Source organism: Montipora capricornis, chromosome 9 (assembly GCF_036669925.1).
Source record: "Montipora capricornis isolate CH-2021 chromosome 9, ASM3666992v2, whole genome shotgun sequence".
Taxonomy (NCBI): Eukaryota; Metazoa; Cnidaria; class Anthozoa; order Scleractinia; family Acroporidae; genus Montipora; species Montipora capricornis.
The window spans coordinates 43,711,681-43,727,787 of NC_090891.1; the positions used below are offsets into that span (position 1 = coordinate 43,711,681).

The following is a 16,107-nucleotide window of genomic DNA, read 5'->3' on the forward strand; positions in this document are numbered from 1 at the left end:
GGTCCCTTCATTAGGTTTTAACTGGGCAATTCAACTAGATCCAGCTGACAATAAATGTTATTGTCCTGCAATACTTCTTGGACTTCTAGTCCCACTGGGAGCAGTCAGATAAGTTCCGAGTTTCCCCGAGTGACCATCTCCGTTTTCGTTAACGTTTATATTTTGCATTTGCGAAACAAATTAGTTCCAAAAGAATACACCGAAAACATCGTCTAGATTTCAAATTTAAAAAAAAAGGGAAGGCGAGGTTTTAATCTTGAAACTTGCCTAATCTCCCGGCAAGACATCACTTAAGGTAGCTTAAACCAGTTTCAACACTTTAAAGAGACACTCTCTTAAGAATGATTGACGCTACAACACCAATAGTCAATTCCAAAGTTTGCTGGCACTTGGCTATACACACGACGTTCATTTTGATTTGGTTTTCTATAGGGTGTGAGTTAATGTAGAAATATGTACCAAAAACTGAGAAATGGTGACTGTGTTTGTCTCTCAAACTTATCCTCCGTGAATTGAACTTTCGTGCAACACATGCCTTTTTACTTTCGATTAAAAACATGACCGCTTGTCACGTTGAATGTCTTAAGTCACGTGTTGTTACTGCGCTTCATGATGGGAAGAAGAATCTTCCGACACATCGTCAACCAATCACAGGACAAAGCAACTCTGACGTGCAGGCTTGCGTTTCCCGCGCTTAACCGCTTTGTACTGATTTGAGACGCGGATGAACCAATCATATGATTGGCTCACCTGCGGGTAAGTTTTTGCGACACTTCAATGAAAATCATTGTAACTGACGATGACATCAAAGAAATTTGTTTGAAGAAAGCAATGTAAAAAAAAAAAATGTCGGACGCACCAGTGCGACGTACAAATTACCTAGTAGTGCGAATTTTTCTCTTGGGGTGAATCAAACGTAACCTTTACAAATTAGGAAGTCCCTTTCCAAAATGCATATAGTCACACGACAACAAATCAACTCACAGCAAAATTATTCAGGCAGTCTCAATTAGCTCCCTAATGTATTTTCCAGTCGTTTAAAACACCCAGGTTTCATCAACTCGGCTTATTGTCTTTGTCAGAATCTTCTAAATTTTCGACTCGGAAATGAATGTCCTCTGATTCAAAATCACTTGCGTTTACTTGCAGTCCGAAAAAATAGAATTGCAAAAGCAAGTAAACCAAAACGATGCTGGAAGTGACCATGACAAATCTCATAACAGCAAGCTTGGTTTGTCGCGCCCTCGCCTCTTCATCTTCGTCATCCCAAGTTCCATCTGGTCTAAACCGCCCGAGGGGACGTTGCCTCTCCATAACTTCCTCGAAATCAATTTGTTTCGAAATTTTTTCACCCATGGGAGTTTCGTAGGCCTGCCAAGAACGGTTACTGGGGTCTGTTTGATGGACAAAGACAATACAAACCCAGATATTAGGGAGCTTAAAGAAAAGAAGGAGGCGACGAGAGCGAAAACGGAAAAAAACAAAAGGTTTTCATGAGCAAGAACAATGACGCTGCACACTCTGCACGTGCGTCTCACATTTTTTGTACATTTCTTTGCTGTTCTCTTCCTGACATCAGGGACTAGGGACTAGGGACTTAAAATAGGGACCAAAAACCAGTAACATTACTGGTTAAAAGAGGAAAAAATGATCGAGCTGCACGTGCGGAACGCATTTTTCAACATTTCTCTCCCCTACTCGTCAAACCAACAACACAAAATGACCAATTTTCAGGTTTTCATGACAACGTGGACAAACAACAGTGAATCTCTCCTTCTCTCTCCTTGCGTCAAATCCGTACGTATCAATCTGGTTATAGCATACTTCGCCCATATCGTACAACACAGACAAGATGAAAATATCCTGAAACACTTAAAATTGCTCAAACTAATAGTTTGAAGTGACGTTTTCCTCGCCGTAGCCGTCGTGGTTTCTAAAACTCCCTACTTTGAGATCTACGACGCCGGGTGACGTCCACGAAAACGCCACAAAACAGTGATACGATTGCTTAAAAGAGGAAAAATACTCGTGCTGCATATCCGGCAAGCAATTAAGCTCTTTTTTTTGGGGGGGGGGGGGGGGGAATACTTTGCAAAACAACGATGTAAAATCACTAAATTTGAGGCTACTTAAGCAATCGAGGGCGTTTTCCCTGTTTCCATCGCCTCATCTAAACACGAGGGGGAGTTGGGAGAATTCGAGACAGTTATGCAAACCCTCGACTGCATCACGGAAAAAAGCCCTCTTATTATTGCTTTTATAAAATCTTTGTCAAAGATAATTCAACAAATGAAGGAAAATGCTGTTGTTTGACTTCTTGATTGAAAGAGATTTTCTTTCCTACCAACCAATCAAAACGCACGTCTGACAATACATAACCAATCAAAATTCGTGTGATGTCACAGCCCTGTTCCATACTCTCATCTAAACACAGCTATTGACCAATGAGAGTGCGCGTACTATCCTAACTATTTCATAAATGTATGTAGAGGACGTGAGCACCTGACAATAAATGTCTCATTTTCTCCCCAAACTTCCGCATCGTTCATGCCAATTTTGTTCCAAGACGTTTGCATACAATGTCCACGTCGCACGACTTAATCGTGAGGTGATTAGAATAACATCAAGTTGTTTATTGATGTAGTTATGCAAGGATGACGACAATGGCTACGAGAACGTTGTCTAAAAAATTATTTCCCGTTATTGAAATAATTTCGCTATTACGCCAAATACTTCGGCAAGGTCACTGAGTGTGTATAATCATTCCAAGATTAAAATTGCTATGAAGGGCGTGGTTGTCCTTCAAATAATCTCAAATTTCGTTAATTCACGTCGCTGTCAGGGCGAAGACGGCACAGAAATGTACACAAATATAAAACGCACGTGTAGGGCATCGCAGCGTTCTCTTAGCCATCACCTTAAGCCAGGACGAAAGAAAGAACACCACAAAACCGTAGGTTTAAATAGCACAAACAATGGTTCTGCACGCCCTGCACGTGCGTTTGACATTTTGATACATTTCTTTGCCGTTCTCGTCTTGACAACAACGTGTAATGATCAAAGTTGAGGTCAGCTGGAGGACGAGGGGGACCTGACTATGACTTTTCAATTTTTCTCTCTAAATATCCACCCCGTTCTCATCAATTTTATTCTTGGAATGTGTCTTCACACTTTCCAAGTGAAGTGAAGTAAAGTGACGTGAAGAGAAGTTATTACTCTCCCCTCGGGGCTTTTCAGGACTAATTTACAATGCTTTGTGGGGGACTTTTGGACAGACTACTTGATACGAAGTTTACCATTAATTTAGAAAGTGAAAGATGCCCCCGTCCAGATTAAGGTCAGTCCACAACACCGGGGACAACGTCCCCTGCTCTTTTCGAATAGTGAGTGGGTTCTTTAACGTCCCATACTATTTGATTTCCAACAAGAGCTATGAGATGGGACCTACGGTTGAGAAGACTTGACAGTGTAACCATTTGCAGATGTGATTAGAAAGGCAGCGCCTTGTCTTCAGTTATTTCAAGACCCTGAGTGTTACGGGTCCGGCCGAAGTCGAACTCACCACCTCCCGCATGACAGCCGGGTGCTCAACCAACTGAGCCACCGGTGCGCGGTGCAAAGCCGAGCGACACGGAGTAATGGCAAAATTATTATAGTCACGGGAAATAATATTTTTAGACAACGTTAGGTCCCTAATAAATCATCACGGTCATCATCATCTTTATTAAAATAATTACACTTTTTTGCTTGGCAGAAGCTGCTTCGTAAGATGTAGTTTTCTCCAATTTTCTCCAATTTTCTCCAAGCACTTTACTTTGGAATGGAAACAACCTCACCTTTGTCAGACTTTTCAACACCGCTAACTGTTCCATTGACGTCATCTTCAAGTTCTGCGTAAGCTAAAATTAAGGCCTTCTGTTTCTCATTCAGATACCTTGGGTTAGATGAAGAAAACAACTTATTATTATTATTAAAACTAGACATCAGCCATGAAAAGGAACAAATGCAATTGCAGTCATATCAGTGGTGGTAAAATTTGGGTTTTATGAAAACGCCCAGTGATCCTATCCTCTTGTCTTAAAAAGTGGGAGAATTTTTTAAGGCACAAAAAACATGCAGACCATATTAAATGTTTTCTTATTTGTAGAGGTTTTAACATTTACGTTCGTAAAAGCAAACTGAAGTATGTGGTGAATTGAAACAGACATACAATCTGCGACAAAAGTGTTGAAAGGTTTTCACACTTGACTTAACGACTCATTTCAGCACCCCTTTCCAACTCCCACCACCCCCTCCCCCATCAATGTTGGTAGTTGGGTTTGGGCTATACAACATTGCTCGGGGGTGGAAGAAGCTTTTGTTGATGAAGAGGTAATTTGTTGTACTGCGAAAGAAAAAGGGTGTTTTCTAACGGAAAATGTGAAGTGTCTCAAGACATTTTGTCGCGGATCTACAGTTAAGATAAATGATACAATTGTTCCAGCACTCGGTTAGGTCCCTTTTTGACTCATGGCTATTTCTGCTTAGGTGGCCTCATACACCATAAGCCATTTTTTTAGAGAAATCACGCCAAGCCGGCCACTTCTCCTGGAGAGCACAGGACAACCGCAACACCATGACTCTTCTCGAACAGTTTGCGGTATCAAGTGAAGCTATGATCTTCGCAGTTATAAGCGCAATTTTTGCAATTGCGTAGAGAAGCCTGAAAAATTCAGGACTTCAACGGGGTTTGAACCCGTGATCTCGCGCTTCCGGTGCGACGCTCTAACCAACAACTGAGCTATGAAGCAACTGACGTTGGGAGCTGGTCATTTTTGGGTTCTAATGGTCCCGTGAGGAATGAATCAATGATGAAATGGTATATGAAATGAATCATATATGAACTGCGGATATGAAATCAAGTGAAGCTATGATCTTCGCAGTTATGAGCGCAATTTTTTTTTTTAGAACCCAAAAATGACCAGCTCCCAACGTCAGTGGCTTCATAGCTCAGTTGGTTAGAGCGTCGCACCGGAATCGCAAGATCACGGGTTCAAACCCCGTTGAAGTCCTGAATTTTTCAGGCTTCTCTACGCAATTGCAAAAATTGCGCTCATAACTGCGAAGATCATAGCTTCACTTGATTTCATATCCGCAGTCCATATATGATTCATTTCATATACCATTTCATCATTGAGTTTGCGGTATGTTTAACGTCCCACAGGAACCTTGAGAGACGGGGCCTACAGTTTATAGTCCTTATCCAAGAAAAGTACTAACCACTAATTACAAAGGCAACACTTTCTGCTCAGTTATTTTAAGCTCCCGAGTATTGATCCGGCCAGGGTTCGAACTGCGATATCCCGCATGACAGCACGATGCTCAACCAACTGAGCCACTGGTGCGCGGATTGTAGACCAGTCAATCAAATGAGCTTGTCGCAAATGCATGCAGCCTTTGCAAAGCAAGAGATCATTTCAAGCGAGCGAGTCACAACTGATTTGACGTTTACCCCCGATTAACTGAGAACGTGGTTTTTTTCAACATCAATCCTTCTTATTTGTCAGTCTAAACCTAGCAAAGCAATAGCAAACTTACTTGGGTATGTGTATTTTAAAATTGACAAAATGGTCGCCTTTGCCCATGCCATTCACTCTGGGGATGCCACGCCCTGGCAGACGAAGCTTCTGATGGGACTGTGTTCCAGGGGGTATCTTGAGTTCAATTTCTCCATGGATACCAGGGGCACGAATCGTTCCCCCAAGAATAGCCTGAAAACAGTGGAATCATACAAACTAAAGCCACAAAAGTATAAATGTTGCAGTATAGTGTGAAGGAAATAGTAATCCTTTGTTTCCAGAAGGGGAAGTGCACTAAGCTATCATAATCAAGCTAACTTAATCATACTCCACCAATGTATTTATTCGCATTTCCTTTATATTTACATATTTAAAACCCTATACATGTTCAAATCTGTCTGCGATGACCAACAAATAACGCAAATCAAGTCAAATGTTGATTTTTTTAGGAGAGGGGAAACCAGAATACCCAGAGAAAATCTCTCGGAGCAGAGTAGAGAACCAACAAACTCAACCCACATATGACGCCGAGTCTGGGAATCGAAACCCGAGCCACATTGGTGGGAGGTGAGTGCTCTCACCACTGCGCCATCCCTGCAGCCCTGAAGTAAAATGTAATGGAATTTTGTACCTGTGTAAAACTAATTGTTACTGTCGAGCTGACATTCCCGCCATCTCTTCCAAATATTTTGCTTTCACTGACCTGAAATAATGAAAGAACTATTAATAAGTCCTAAAATTACCTTGCTGTTGCAGCAGACATGCTAAATAAACAGTAAAATAATAATAAAAAATATTACTGATGGCATAAAAAGGTTTAACTTACTCTAAATGTAACAAATAGTTCCCCTCCCCCAATTGGAACTCTGACAGTCTGCCCATCTTCAACACCTAAAAAAGCAACAAAAACAAAAAGGCTTTTTTTGCCTTACCAAAAAAGGGTGCCAAATGTAAGCCACTTCGTATTTTTTGTGTTCTCATTGTCCAATAAGATGTCATGAAAATGCAATGTTTGCTCAGTCGGTGATTGGTTAGTGAACATACATACAAATTCTGCATTACATATAATAATTATGTTATTTGCCATCTGGGAGGTCTGTATAGTGAAAAACTGTGGCCGACGTCTTGAAAATGCTGCCCGAGGCTGCAGGCCAAGGGCACCTTCTTCAAGCTTTTTATCATTAGCATTAGCACAAGCTTTTTATCATTAGTATTTTCAACGGGTTTGAATTTATTTGTTTGGTTAAGTTACACTTTACATCAATTGCAGTGACTAACACTTCAGAAGAGACATCCTGTTGCTTTAATCTCACAGATTTTAAAATCTGTTGATCTTTTCATTCGGAAAACTGTAGTACCGGTAAGCCACCTTAAGGGAAAAAGTAGTCTTTTTCCCTGAGTGAAGCAACCAACACTTTTTGCCAGCTGTTGGTCCTTAGTGAAACCACTTCAAGTGTGACAAAAACTTCAGATTCCCATAATTTGAAAAGTAGAGTCCCTGTAGGTCTTCTGCAACAGAAATAACAGACTGTACATGTATTTGTACCTGCTGGAACAGGGATAGTAATGGCTTTAGTCTCACTGACTCTTCCTCTGCCCCGACACTTTTTGCATGGGGTGCTGATAATGTGTCCTTGTCCACCACAACGACGACAGGTTGATCGCATGTGAAAGAACCCTGTATTCACTGTTTCCTGTAAATACAACAATGAATGTAAAATTAAAAATACATGGCAGCAGTGAGAAAGAAAATCCCTAACCAGTGCTAAATGCACATCCAATTATTGCATTACCAGATTTTCCAGATTTTGCTTTTAAGGTCACCCTTTGCCCTTGTTCTGTGTCCAGTATGTGCAAAACCAATTTTAATCTGCCACTTGGTATAACTTCGTTTTTGATGATTAACAGTTCTCCGATTGTAAAAGAGGCTTTAAACGTGGCGTAACCAGGGATGTGGCTAAGAATTAACTGATCCGGTTTAAGGTTCTACTGAGGTGGTAAGTTCATGCTCTGAGCATCAAAGGGACATGGTAACAAGATTGTTCCCAGTGTCTCGCAACACCCTGCATTCTTCAACACGGCAAATTACGGGAAAAGAAAAGACATGCACAACAGTACTTAAAACAATGCTTTGATTTCATTTCCAGGATCAGTAAATTCTAGTGATGATTCCATATACTAACAGATATTTCATTTTTTTGGTAACACATCAAATGACATTTGTAGAGAATAATTTGTGATCTTTTCAGTCACTTCAATCGACGGCAAAAACTCAGCCAGCAATCACCCCTTTCTCAAGCAGCAATTTTCACTGCCAGCCGGTGCTTAGAGACATCCCTGGGTAACCAAAACCCTTTCAAGTTTGATGAGTTTTTTAAACCAAACGCATTTGTTTCTATTGCATGATGCCTATAAAAAGTGAGAACGAGATTAGCAAAGATTCCCTTATTTGAGCCAAATACAATTTCCATAAACCAGCTTACCTCTCCAGTCCCTTTGCAAGTGGAACATTTTGAATAAGTTGTCCCCGGCTCTGCCTGTTTGCCATTGCAACGATCACATATAACTTGTGTCCGAGCTGTTATGTTTTTATGGCAACCCTTAGCTGCCTCCATGAAGGACAGGTTTAAAACATGCTGAAAGGGTAACGAAAGGAAAAGATGTTCTGACATTTGGTTATAAAATTTGTGGATTGCTGTTTGAAAAAAGCTTAATGGCATCAATATATTATTTGTAATGTTATGTTATTTCATTTTATTTTCTTTTTATTTGTATGCCTTTGAATACATTTTGTGACATCGCATGTACAGTATCTTCTTCTATGCCTAATTCAATGGGCTGCCAACCATAACATTACAGTTATCTTACATATTCTTTATTGAGCCACCAACCACAAAAACAAAAAGCTGCAAAGAGTGCTGCATACTTCTTTATCACTGAGATTATCAAGAAATATTGGAGCAAGTCAATGTTGGGAATTCATTGCAGATTATTCTAAAATCAAACATATTAATGCATAGGGATGCCTGGATGCTATCCCATAACTAAAAGAGAACCTTAGTGAAAATACTATGAAAGTCAAACACACATGTACATTGTACATGTATAAAAGAATAGAGATGCCTCAGGGATTCTTACAGGTGTCTGCATAATGCTCAAGAAAATAATATTGCTTCCTAACCTGTTGCACTTCATTAAAATCTTCAAATCCTCTACTACCGCTTGTAAACCCAAAAGGACTATTATGATGCCGAGTAAAGAAAGACTTTAATATTTCTTCTGCATCCACATTTTGACCAAACGGATTGCCACCACCAAATGGATTCCCACCTTGAAAACAATCCAATATTAAATAATTATTGGATGAGGTTGAGCATGATATCATGAATTATCAAAACCGAGGTCTGTGTTAACACAGACACGAGGTTTTGATAATTCATGATATCATGCGAAAACCGAATTCAATAACTGTTTTATTATACATTTTTCACATAATTCATCCTCAGAAACAGAAGCGAAGCGTTCAGCCATTTTGTTTCTGAGGAGAACACTCCAAGGGGCTTAGTAACCAGGCAGACATTGAACTTGACATGATAAATGCAATATCTGCAGCACATATTACATTTATTATGTCAAGTTCACAAGCTATTGATTGAATTGATTGAATGCTCTCGACCAATCAGATTTTTCATAGTGAGTCTGATGTATAATAATATAATTTCTCAGACACTACTAAGGGTTATAAGAAAAATTGCCTTGACATAGGAGAAAAAGGTCATGCTATTAGCTAGGGTTCCAGAATTTAGGAATAATAATTAATGATGATAGTGATGATGATGATGATGATGATAATAAATAAACATTTATAACATGCCAAAAACTATAAATATTCTAAGGTGCTATGTACAATTAACCCACTGACACCTCAACGCCCTTAGGACGCTCCCAGATGATGAGTATAATCGTCTGGCATTAGACAGAGCAAAATCTGTCTGTCTCACACCCAGGGGTCAATAGGTAAACATGACAAAGACTCGATGAACAAAAGCAAAAAGCACAAAAATTGATTAATGTAAAATAAGCCACCGTAAAATTCCGAAAATAAACCCCGGAGCTTATATTTTTCAAAGGCCCTTTTCGAGGGGCTTATTTTTGGAAGGGCTTATATTCGGAGGGGCTTATCTATGGAGGGAAATTTGCGTTTCCAAATCGATTGGGCTAGCCTTATAGTTGGAAGTCAATTTACTGTTTTTGCTTTGTTTTACATGTACTTTGTATTTGAGGGCAATTTTCCAAATAAAAGCTCCCGGGGGGCTTATATTTGGAGGGGCGATTTAACGGAGGGTTTTTTGCGTTGCTGCTTTGGGAGGCATATATTTGGAGGGGATTATACACAGAGGGGCGTATTTTCGGAATTTTATGGTATTTTAAAACTGGTATAAAAAATGTTCATTATAATTTTTAACAATTTTATGGTCAATTTATTCAAAAGAATAATAATCAGTAATATAATAAGACTAGGGTTAGACTTATTTACAGTAACCCATTGACTCCGAGGGGTTCCCCATTGACAAGTAAAATCGTCTGGCGTTAAACAGAGTGAAATACTAAGTCTGGCTGGTTTAGGCTGCTTTGGACATCAAAGGGTTAAGGAGATTCTAACTGAACACCATTGCAAAAAGAAACATTTTGAGCTCCTTTTGAAATTTCTTTAAATCAGCTCATTTCCTGTCCTGTTTGAAGAACCAGGACAAACATTTTTGGAAAAGAAGAAATGAACCTGCGTCCTTTTGAGTATGAGTGCCGTTGCTCAAGCTTCTGGGAGTATACATGTACAGCTAGGTGAAAAATAATTTCAACCAGGAATAAGAAGGTCATGGCCTTGATTCCTGTTGAGAAGCAATCAGATTTTCTCTCAAAAATCACTGGGTAATCATTTAAAAAGACCTCTTGTCAATTTGGAACCTTCTTTTTTTGTTTTTGTTTACACTCATTGAAACATTGATCTGGTATAAAACAAAACACAGATATATTCATGTCTTCAATAAGTAAAGTTGAAACTTCTTTCACACACTATCAGTTGAATCCTGAAAAGTTGTCAGTGTAAAAAAGTTTCACATAGACTTAAACTAAAAAGCCTTTTGGCATTACATGTAATAATAATAAAAATTATTAATCACTGTTTTGGTAAACACAGCCTTTGTCTGATTGTTCTTCAACGCAAAATGTACAACATCTTATTTGACCCTTTTCTGCTCACATGGTTTGGAACAACAATCTCCTTGGAACCACTGTTTCCAATACAATATTTAATGTTGTCTCAGTGACTTACCTGTTGCTCCACTGAAATCTGCAGTTCCGAAATTGTCATATGTTCTTCTCTTATCATCATCACTTAACACCTGAATATTGCAAGACAAAGTTTAAAACTAGTTCATTCAATACAGATGGAAATCCCATGAAATTGTACAAGCAGAGTTGCCAGAGTGTCACAAAGGGAAAGCTGTCATTCGTTTTCAAGGGGTAGTGTTTTTACTGTTTATGCAAGGAAAGAGGCACAGCAGCATGGGGTAAGCAGAAACAATAATATTATTTACAAGGCTTGAAATTGCAACCAATACAGTCCCTGGAGAAGTCGCAAAAGGGTTAGCAGTTGCACTTTGCTGCTACTTTTGCTAAAATATATGAAGAAATGACAAAAGTATTTTGTTTCTCGCCATGAATGTTCTTTCAATCTGAAGATAGCATAATTATTGTAGCGTAATTTCGTTGCGATGTTTTGTGCACGACTCCATTCCTACGATATAATTTGCCATTTCAGTGGTTTCTTTAAACACAAGTATTGCAGGCTCACATTTCGTTTTGCTACACCGCCGATAACATAATGCAGCGCAACGATTTTGCGACTAAATTTTCGTATCTTATCGCAAAATTCCAACTGGATTTCTTCGTTAATTTCAAGCCATGATTTTAAACAATAATTTATTATTCGCTGAAGGTGAGGTGAACATATTGATTTTGTTTTAGTATACATGTAATTACATAGGTGGTTATTTGAAAAACATGCATTTTCTTTAAAACAATTATAAATTTCTTTATCTGTCACCTCGACAAAATGTGCAGCCATTTCGAAAAAACACTTAGGTGATTATAATGTAATAGTCAACTCAACAGCAACCAATCATAGCAGAGAATATTTAAATTCAATAATAACCTATGTAATTGTACTAATTATTATTATTATGCCAAGCCTAACTGCTCCAGTCCTCTCAAATCTAGCAAAGTGATTACACCCCAACAACAACACCCGCAGAAAGGAAAATGCTTCGAAACCATGGGTTTAATGACCAAGAACATTGCCTTCTGACTTCTCACATTGCTGCTACGCTATGTTTATTGCATTTACATGTCGTCAGTTTTGAAACAGCGATGTGAAATGACCAGATTAAGGTTTTGTGACTGATGTGAGAACAGGGCGAAGAGTCACTAAAATAATCTCCCAATATGCTTCTACTCTGCCCATAGAAGTTTAAATCCTGAACACTAATGACAATAAAATTATTGCTTCCGCGCATTTTAAAAAGCTGAATATCTTTGCTTACTGATGCATCCAAAGTTACATGTACATACATAGCTTGGATTTTAGGAAGGCAATGTCATAGTCACTGCTGTTTTCTTCATATCGACCTGACACTTTTTGCAAAAAGAAAGGTAATAAACCTGCATAATTGATATGCTTCAGAATGTTTTTACTTCATGTGGGTAAGAAATTTTAAATTAAACCCCTAAAGGAGAACAATCTGGGCGTAGCCCTGGGTTTTTTTTTTTTTCGTTAAAAAAAATTCCTATTTGGATGTAATGTAGCTCGTGCATTTTCCTGCGCATGCACCTTCCATCTTATTTTTGTCCATATTTGGGCATAAAATTGATATCCTAAAATCCCCAGCTTTGCTCCAAGGTAAAAAAGGTGCAAATTACACACTTCAAGGTCATGCCCTTCTGGCAAAGCAAAAGTAATGATAGCGAATTTTGTCAAATTTAGACGCATTTGTACAAAATTTTATGAAGTGTGCGATACTTTAAGGAAAATAAATTTTTGGTGAGATTTTGCTGGGACCTCTGCTGTTTCAGAATTATTTGAAATTTCAAATTTTCACTGAGCAAATTTGTTCAAGGAAGCAAAATTTCAGACGAAATTTCATTAGTGGGAGCGAAATTGCAAATAAAATTTCCAATGAAATTTCCAATGACATTTAACTATACCTTTCAAAGTTCGCTCAAGCTAAAGGAAATTTTGCATAGTTCGACGAAATTCGCTATCATTTCATGGTACTGTTATTGGACAGGATGCAATACCTCATATGCCTGACTTATTTCTTGGAACTTTTCAGCAGCCCCAGCAGATTTATTCGTGTCAGGGTGGTATTGTTTGGCCAACTGTGCAAAATAGGAAAATAGTAAGTTAATAAACATATAACATACATGTAATTATTACAATATTAAATACAATACCCCTTAAAACTATTACTGTATTAGGATGGAGCAAAAGCCATGTCTCTGTCCATCATGTTTCCTGCCAAATTACAGAGGAACATGTAGGATGAAAAGTGGAATAGAGGCACATGAGTAAAATATTATTAATGATAATATTAGTCGACCCCCCATTTTTGATGGCAAAAAAAAGAATTTCTTAATTTCTTTGTTAAATGTTCATGGGACACTAATCTTGTATTCTTCAACTTCTGGAACTGTGGATACACAAACAAATCAGGGCCTCAAGCACTTAATAGTTTTGTGGTTCAGCAGTTGTTGTATATACAGGCATTTTGTCCTTGAGTTTCAAAAAAGTTCTCAGAAAATCACCCATGTAAACCTTAAACTAACTTGTTTCGTTGTTCAAGGATAAAGGGCTTTAGAGGATAAGCACAACATCACAGAAGCAGGAATCAATCTTTGAAAATAACTTTAAAAATGATGGGAAGTGTGCAAGGTTTAATTGGTCCCTAACTTATAATTTCTCACATGAAAAACAAAACAAAACTCATAAGCCAAACAATACTAAGTTTGCAAAAGCATTTAAATAAGCCAGGTTTGTATAAAGAATAAAAAACAATCATTAACAACCAGGCAACATGAGTGACGATGCTTGCACGCAAACATGAGGTATTGCACCAGGTTACTAAGCCATTGAAGGATCATGTTTTATTTGAAGAAACAGAAATGCCTTTTTGAGCTTTCCAGTGTCCATTTCATATTATCTTGTCCTTGTGAGTATCTTCAACATTTAGAGTTGGACAAATCCTTTTCATTTCAACTGGAATTGCTTACATTCATTTCGAAGTCTTTTGTCCACTGCGTTTGTTATGCCCAAGACAACATTATTATGTTAATTTTGAATAAATTATTTAGCTGGAACTTGGCTCTAAATCTTTGACCGGTGTATAAGTCGAGGGCAATTTTTGGAGTTTCTTTTGAGGCCATAAAAGGTTGACTTATACACAGGTAAATACGGTACTTTGATTACCAGATTTAATGACCTCTCAATAGGACAATATATGAATGAACAAAGGGCGCTGCTGTCTGATTTGAAATGCATAAAGAAAGATACAGTATTTTCATAGCAAGCAATCTTTAACCCTTGAATAAATGTAAAATGCTGACAACAGTGGAATACTTACATTGAAGTAAGCCTTCTTAATTTCTTTTGAATCAGCATTTCGTGAAACTCCTAGAATCTCGTAATAATCTTTTTTACTAAGTGTATCTTAAAGGAAAAACGAAAAACAAATACAAAAATTAATTGATAAATAAATAAATTATTAGAATTATAACGTTATTAACATCTCAATTTGTAATTTGATAAATGATTAATCATTGCAATAATGATAACGATAACTTTATGAGATCGGCTAATCTCAAATGTATGCAAAAATTTGCTTTCAGCCCATAAAAATCATGGATTATTGGCACGATCAGCGACAACAACACACGTGGGTTTTCATCAAACCACACTAATTATAAGGCATAGGCTTAATTATTGCTAAAAAACTCTGCTCATGCGGTTCACCTGAAGTGTGAAATTTCCCAGCTTGACGATAAAGAACACCAACAAAAGAAGGATTTGACGCCGGTGCTGAAATCATAAAATCAACAATCAGTGCTTTCCCAAAATGCAAAATTATATATACGATTATCGCTGTCAGCAAGGAGCACGAATTCTTACCGGTAGCGCGGAAAATCCCACCTCTGCTTGAGCCAACAATAACAGCCTTCCTCAAACACGAAAAGCTACGAATACTGAAATCACAACTTTGCTTCGGCGCTTCTCTGAGGCAAAAAATACATCGCCTAAACAGTGCTACACCACTCCGGCGAGCCGCCATATTGGCAACTGATGGAGATGCGCATGCGTTCTACGCTTGTATGACGCAATGTAATGCCAAATTTGGATGCATGGACAAGTGAAAGGGAACAAATGCATGGGATATTTGTTTTTTGGGTTGAAGCTAAAATGTAATCATCCTTTTCCGACATATTTCTTCACCTTCAGATAATTTCCATTTTTACCATCCGTTAAGACCTTTCCATAGCTTTGTGAGTGATAATTACAGTACTAAATTACAGTACTAAATTAAATTTAAGACTACTCGTGTGTAGTATTGTGAGTCTCGCTGTATAGTGGCGAGCAAAATACAAGAGACAAGTAAACATATCCCAAGATACTACACACTTAATCGTCCAATAAGCTATTTATTATTCAACTTCTTCGCATTATATTTTCATCAAGTGAATAAACAATGGAAAACATGTGACAGATTTGCAATAGCCCTTATCGGAGTTCTCAGCGGTTTTGCCGCATAAACGAGTCTAACGGGTCATTTTGAATCGAATTGACCCTTAAGCCTCTTTTGCATGTACAAGGAAGGGTTACGTTTTTGCAAACGTTGGCCGTGTAGCATTTTATATTTGAACAGACTTAATTAACCGATTAAAGTGTAATGTGAAGTGCTAGTTTTGTACCCATATGAACCATGTGAGCGTTAAACCCTGCTAATGGAAATGGGCCCACACAAGGACAGAGAGAAACTCTGACCAGGGTGGGAATTGAACCCACGACCTTCGGGTTATATCACCGCTGCTCTATCGACTGAGCTACAAGGTCTGACGGGAGCAGGCCGTGGGAACTGAAGATGTTAAAGTCACGACAATGAACATGTACAAGTAAAAGGGAGGGTTACGTTTTTGCAAACGTTGGCAGTGTAGCACTTTATATTTGGACAGACTTAACTGATTAGAGTGTCATGTGAAGTGCTAGTTTTGTACCCCATATGAACCATGTGAGCGTTAGCCCTACTAAGTCTACTAATGGAAATGGGCCTACACAAGGACACAATTCCCATCCTGGTCAGAGTTTTTCTCTGTCCTTGTGTGGGCCCCATTTCCATTAGTAGGGCTAACGCTCACATGGTTCATATGGGGTACAAAACTAGCACTTCTTTTGCGTGTAGTTTTAAACAAAAGAAAATGTGCCTGCAGGCTCAACTCCAAT

At 38.4% G+C, this 16,107-nt stretch overlaps 1 protein-coding gene across 2 annotated transcripts in view; it reads right to left on the bottom strand.

The window, feature by feature from the left end:
* Positions 1 to 14,945, bottom strand: part of LOC138015446 (dnaJ homolog subfamily A member 3, mitochondrial-like) — a 17,155-nt gene extending 2,210 nt beyond the window's left edge. The window contains exons 1-13 of one of the 2 annotated variants that reach the window (XM_068862513.1): positions 14,782 to 14,945; positions 14,626 to 14,691; positions 14,237 to 14,322; positions 12,915 to 12,995; positions 10,891 to 10,960; positions 8,740 to 8,888; positions 8,042 to 8,194; positions 7,105 to 7,252; positions 6,385 to 6,449; positions 6,190 to 6,261; positions 5,578 to 5,750; positions 3,837 to 3,934; positions 537 to 1,394 (exon numbers count right to left, since the gene is read on the bottom strand). In XM_068862513.1, coding sequence (XP_068718614.1) covers positions 1,057 to 1,394; positions 3,837 to 3,934; positions 5,578 to 5,750; positions 6,190 to 6,261; positions 6,385 to 6,449; positions 7,105 to 7,252; positions 8,042 to 8,194; positions 8,740 to 8,888; positions 10,891 to 10,960; positions 12,915 to 12,995; positions 14,237 to 14,322; positions 14,626 to 14,691; positions 14,782 to 14,941 — 1,659 coding nt within the window. In that variant the 5' untranslated portion in view covers positions 14,942 to 14,945 and the 3' untranslated portion in view covers positions 537 to 1,056. Of the gene's footprint in view, positions 1 to 536; positions 1,395 to 3,836; positions 3,935 to 5,577; positions 5,751 to 6,189; positions 6,262 to 6,384; positions 6,450 to 7,104; positions 7,253 to 8,041; positions 8,195 to 8,739; positions 8,889 to 10,890; positions 10,961 to 12,914; positions 12,996 to 14,236; positions 14,323 to 14,625; positions 14,692 to 14,781 lie in introns of those variants that run through there. The other variant, XM_068862514.1, reaches the window with a different exon arrangement.
* Positions 14,946 to 16,107: the final 1,162 nt, after the last annotated feature.